The following is a 6,524-nucleotide window of genomic DNA, read 5'->3' as shown; positions in this document are numbered from 1 at the left end:
TCCGAATTTAAGAAAGAGCAAGGAAAAAATGAAATAAAAAATTATAAATTAAAAATTTGGAAATTACTTATTGTTTTGATAATCTTAAGGAGAATAAAAATTAATGGTTAAACAGAGAATATAGGATTAGTCATGCACAGGATCTAGCTAAAAAAAAGAAAAATTAATATTTTTTTTAAATTTTTTTTATAGAAATATATTTTATTTTTTAAAAAAAAAAAAATTAAAAGAGAAAAATTTTTTAGAAAGGAAAAATTTCATAAGAATATTTTTTAATTTTTAAGAATAAAATTTTCGTTAAGTGATAATATAATTAAAATTTTTTTTTATTATTTATGTATTTTTATTATTTTTAAAAGCAGTGAACTTATATTACTGAAAATTACTTATATAAAGCAATAATTATTTTGTAATTAAAAATTAATAATTAATGAGAATATATGTTTTTAATAAAAATACATATTTTTATCAGAGTAAATTCACAATGAACCGCATTATTGTAGTTTATTTGTTTATATCATTAATATTAGATTTAAAATCCATTTAATTACTAGAGAAAACTCCATATTCTCTTTAATAATTTGTTTTTCATTACTCTAGCAAATTCACTTAATGATAATTTAATAAATTAAAAATGTAATTTATGGAAAGTAAATAAATCAGATAGTAAATGTAGAGGATAAAATAGAAGAAAAAAAGTTGGATGCAAAACTATTACCAGCTTACCTACATGACAAAAAAAGGACACAAAAAGGATAAAAAAAAAAAAGTCTTTATTGAGAATTATTATAGTTAAAGTTTTGTTAATAAAAGGAATTATCAGCGTTTTTGAGAAAAAAATTAATAGCTTTATGGAAAATAAAGAGACATGAAAGTACTAGATAAATGAAGAAAAAAAGAATTGAATATTGTGAAAAAAATATTCAAGTTATTAGAAAATAGAAGAAAACTTGATAAGGCGTTTTTTCGTGGAAAATTTTTATCTTTGAATTTTAGAGAGAAAATTTTATATTAACAATAAAAAATTTTCGTGTTTGTAGTATTGTATAACTTATTTTGTGTTTTGTTATTTATATTAGTTGATTCGCAAGAAGTGAATTTGAATTGTTAAACGTTAATGATAACATTAAAGTAAAATATATGTAATTTAAAACTATAATTAATAGAGATTTAAATTTCTAATAAAAATAGGAATTTTTATTAAAATAATTAAATTCCTGTTAAAAACAATAAATGCTCAATGAAGTAGACCATATACATTTCAGTGGTTTATAGTATTAAAAACAAATTTAAATTCATTTAAATGGTAGAGGAAACTCTATATGCTCGTTGTTAATCCTTTTTTTCAATACTCTAGAAAAGTAATGAATAAGAAATTAATAAAATATTAATTACATTTATTTTACTTATATTATGATTTATATTTAACAATTCAAATTTATTGCTCTCAAATTAACAAGCTAAATAATTGATAAAATTCAAATTATATTACGTAAGTACTACAAAACACATAAATTATATTATAGTTAATATAAAATTTTCTTATATTAATTTAAATAAAAATACACCACAATAAGCTTTCATATTCAATAACTTTTTCTTCTATTTTTTGACAACTAAATTCCTTTTGAAAAAAGAAAAAATTTATTTTTTTGTGTATTTAAATTACAAAAATAAAAAAAACCATTAACTATTTTTTTCTTTTTTTCTTTTACTTAGAAATTTCATGTTCATTAATAAAATTTATTATTAACCTTCTTGAGAATAAACGGTAATAGTTGTGTGGAAAATATATAGTTATGCATGCAAATTCTAGATTCAAAGAAAAAAAAAAAAAAAAAAATTAATTGTTAATTTCATTGTTTTCTTTTTCTAATTTTTAAATACAAAAAAAAAAAAATATATTTACTTTTTTTTGAAATGATTAATTCTTCAGTTGAAATATTAATTTATTTATTTCTTATTCCATAACTTTTCTATAGTATTGAGCAAACATATTAATGAAGTGATTTATTAACTAAGTGTTCGGTGACTTAGTTAGAGTATTGACTTATTAACTAGATGTCCGGTGACTTTGCTAGAGTACTGAACCAATAAATTAATAAAGAGCATGCGGAGTTACCTCTACGATTTTGATTTATTTATATATATTTTTATATGCTTTGAACGATTAATTATTAATTATGTAATCTACTTCATTCATCATTCTTTGATTTCAATAGGCATTTATTTACTTTACTAAAAATCCTTATTATTATTGAAAATTTAAATACTTATTGAATATTGAATATTAATTATTATTATTTATTTGTATTTTATTTATTTCTTTTTATGAGTTATGTTCATCAATTTAAATATACTGCTGTTGAATTAACCAACATAAACAATTAGTAAAAATGCAAATTAATTATATTAATATTAATTACGTGATAATTTTATTGTCAAATGTATAAAATTTTCTCTGATAAATTAAAAATGTAAATGCTTTGCAAATTAAGCTCATTTATATGTAAATATCTTTTATCTTTTTAAGATCTCATTTTCAATGGTAACAAATCTTACTCCCTATTTTTATTTTACCATTTTTCCTTCTTTCATTAAATATTTTTGAAAAAAATAAATATATTTTTTTTATGTATTTCCAATTTATTAGAAGAAAAATAAATGAAAAAATCCAATAATTTTTTTTTCTTTTTTTTTTTATTTTTTTTTTTTTTTTCGTGTTCGTCACCGACTACGTATTCTTCATATAGCTAGTTCTTTTTATTATCATATAGGTTAATAAAGCCTTTTATTAACGAATATTCAAGGAATTTAAATTTTATATGAAATAAATTGTTCATTTTACGTTATTTAACATAATTATATTTAAATACTTTATAATCTATTGAAAACAATGGAACAAAAATCTAATAACGAACTTTGTGAATCTTAATTAATTTGATAGTTTAATTAACATTATTATTTAAATAGCGAATTAATAAAGAAAAATCCTAATAAAATATTAAGAATTATTAAGCAGGACATTATTAACCTGTCCTATGTACTATTTCATAAAACTGATAATTAGATAATCTCCTACATGAAGAAATATAATCCAATTTATTTTTCAAATGGATGTGATTCTCTTAAGATACAAGCAAAAAGACAAATACATACACATAATAGAATTTTTAATTATTTAGATAATAAATAGGTAATAAGTTTTTGGTTAATAAAAGGCTTTATTAACCTTTTTGGAAATAGAAAGGACTATTTATAGGAAGAATACGTAGTTGGTCATTCACACGCAAATAACAAAAAAAAAAAAAAAGAAAAAAAAAATGATAAATTTTTTTTTTGTTTTTATTTTTATTAATAAAAAGACGTAAAAAAAATAATATACATATTTTTTTTTAAGAAAAAAAAAAACGTTAGGAAAAAAATGGGTTAAAAAAATCAATTGGAAAAAGATTTGTTACCAACAAGAATGAGATATTAAAAGTAAAAAAGATATTTACATAAATATATTATGTTTTAATTTTTTCTATTAGTTTTTTGATATTAGTTTTTTTATGTGAGAGAAAATTTTATACATGAAAATTAAAAATTTTAACGTAATTAATATTCATATAATTAATTTTGTATTTTTACTAATTGTTTATGATTTGTTAATTCAACAATAATATATTTAAATTGCTGGATATAAATAATAACAAAGAAATAAGTAATATACCTTTAATTAATAATCAATATTCAGTAAGGATAAAAATTATTAATAAAAACATAGATTTTTATTAAAGTAAATAAATGCCTATTGAAATTAAAGAATTCTGAACGAAGTAGATCACACAATTAAGGATCACTCGTTCAAAGCATTTAATAATATATATATATACATCAGAAATCGTAGAGGCCACTCTACTTGCTCATTATTAATTTGTTTTTTTAGTATTCTAGCAAAGTCAACGAACACCCAGTTAATAAACCAATAACTCAATTATTATATTATATTATATTAATTAATGAATGTGAATAATTTGTATTATATATTAATTAAAAAAAAAAAAAAAAAAAAAAAAAAAAAAAGTTTATTTGAACATTGTTGTTTATTTTTATTTAAAATCACAGTTTTTTTAGAAAAGTTTAATTTTTTATATTAAACACTAATCAATCTCTTTTTATTTGTCAATATTGGTTTATGTCTTAATATTTCAAATTATTTAAAAAATTTTTTTTTTTTTTTTTTTTTTTAATCGAGAGAACTTAATATTTTTATTCAAAATTTAATCCTTTTTAATTAAACATTAATTGTTATATTATTAATATTTTAAGAATAAATAATGGTTTTTAAAAAATAAGAAATTCAAAACCATTTTTATATTAACCTTTTAACTAAAATTTATATACTGTAAATAATTTTAAGTATTTATTTCATTTTATCATTCACTTTAAGATTTTTTATAATATGATTTATATTTTTAATATATATGGATAGTAATTTAATTTTTATATATATATATATAGCATATGTCATTATATTTTTAAAAATTTAAAGTAAATATATACATAATATATATACATAATATATAAATATATATATAAGAAAAACAATTTTTAAACTTTTAAATTAACCAGATTAATTATTGTTTAAAAAAAATATTTATATTATTTTATTACTGATAATAATATTTAATTTATTTCTGGTAATTTCATATTATAAAAACAATTTAAAAAAGTATTACATCAAGCATTAGGTACATATGAAAATGAAGTATAAATAAATTGAAAAATATTTTTATTATTAAAATTTTATATAAGAATAAGTTAAATAGTATTATAAAAAAAATATATAATAAAATTATATCTATATATATATATATATATATACAATTTAAACGCATGTTTCTTCCTTTTTTTTTTTTTTTGAGTTTTATATAAATTTTTTTTTATGAACTAAATAATATAATTAAAAATATCCAACAAAAAAAAAAAAAAAAAAAAAAAAAAAAAAAGTAATTTTTTTTAAAAAATAGTTATAACAAAAAATAAATATATACATATATTGTATAAACATTTAGCAATAATAAAATTAAAAAAAAAAGAATTTAAAATAAAAAGAAGTATATAAGAAAAATCAAAAAAGTTTTATTTAAAAGAAAAATATGCACAAACAAAAATTAGTTTCATATTAAGTGAAAAATTGTCACAAATGTAGTATACTGTATGAAAGATACATGCGCATAAAAATTTTTAATTTATAGAGTTTTTTTTTCTTTTTTTGATAGAGATATATCTCTATAATATACGAAGATTTATATTTATAAATCATAATATACCGTATATAAAATAATTTAAAGTTCGACATAATTCACAGAGATTAGTAATTTAGAAAAAAAAAATAAAAAAAATCCTTTAACATTAAATGTATATCATTTATAATTTTTATGTGAATTAAATTAAAAATATTTTATTTTTTTACATAATTTAAAGATAAATAAAATTTTAATAAAATGTTTTTAAAATAACTTTATCCGATTTATTATATTTTTTATTTATTTGTTAATTAACATTCTTATTTTATTTTTTAAAAAATTAAGAATATTATTCTTATCTAAAATAACCATAATATCATATATAATAATAAAAAATTAGAAATTACATTTTATATATGAAAATAATTTTCTATTTTAAAGATTTAAGAAATTAATAGAAGTTATAATAATATCTAAATTAATATTACAAATCCATAATTTAGCATTATTGAAAATTGAAACAATTTTACACCTGAATTAACAACTTCCACTTCAATATTATTCTATAAATATATTAATATGAAAACGTTAACTTTATATTTAAAAATTAGTACATTCCTTATTTTAATTTGGATGTATTCACGTTTTTATAATGTAAGTTAAAATATTAACAAAATATATACATATAGATATATTTTATTTCTAATTATTTTTAACATTTCATTTGATTTTCTATTTTAACAAAAGAAACATTCTTTTAAAAAATTTTTATTTAATCCATAGTGTGATTCCTATAAAACATTGATTGATAAATATATATTGCAAACAAAAAATGAGTTAAAATATGAAAGAATATTAACAGAGGGTAACACAGAAGGAGAAGAGCAAACAAACGCTGAAGGATGTCTAAATAAAAGTCCATTAGATAATGAAAAAGAAGAAAGTACGGATCCGGATAAATACAAGAATCCGTACAATTATTGGTTTAAGTTCAAGCTTCCAATATTATGGGAGCGATTTAACAATGAGACAAGTCAAATGGACCATGAATGGAAACTAAAAAAATGGTATGTTGATTTTCAGATGTTTTCAAATAAGAAATTTAATGATCTATTATATCCAATAATTCGTAGTAATATTCCAGATAATGAAAAAAAAGAAAAAATTGATAAATTTATGGATGAGTTTGACTCAGAATTTGACAAATTTTTATGCGAATGTAAGAACAACATGACAAACAATAAAGCAGAATCCGAATCTGAGAAAGAGATGACAGACAATAAAACATAA

The 6,524-nt window shown here is 17.7% G+C and overlaps 1 protein-coding gene across 1 annotated transcript, besides 2 other annotated features; it reads left to right on the top strand.

Moving 5' to 3' along the window:
* Positions 1–2,044: 2,044 nt before the first annotated feature.
* Positions 2,045–2,473: a repeat region.
* Positions 2,474–3,390: 917 nt separating this feature from the next.
* Positions 3,391–3,972: a repeat region.
* A 1,841-nt stretch (positions 3,973–5,813) lies between these two features.
* Positions 5,814–6,524, top strand: PGAL8A_00323600 (fam-g protein; the record flags this gene model as incomplete). Its single annotated transcript, XM_028672261.1, has 2 exons — positions 5,814–5,888; positions 6,018–6,524. The coding sequence occupies 2 exons, from the start codon at positions 5,814–5,816 to the stop codon at positions 6,522–6,524; spliced, it is 582 nt and encodes a 193-aa protein (XP_028528831.1).

This window comes from Plasmodium gallinaceum, assembly GCF_900005855.1.
Source record: "Plasmodium gallinaceum strain 8A genome assembly, contig: PGAL8A_v1_92, whole genome shotgun sequence".
NCBI lineage: Eukaryota > Apicomplexa > Aconoidasida > Haemosporida > Plasmodiidae > Plasmodium > Plasmodium gallinaceum.
Note: the sequence above shows the minus strand (reverse complement) of the source record. Positions and strands in the feature narration are given on the sequence as shown.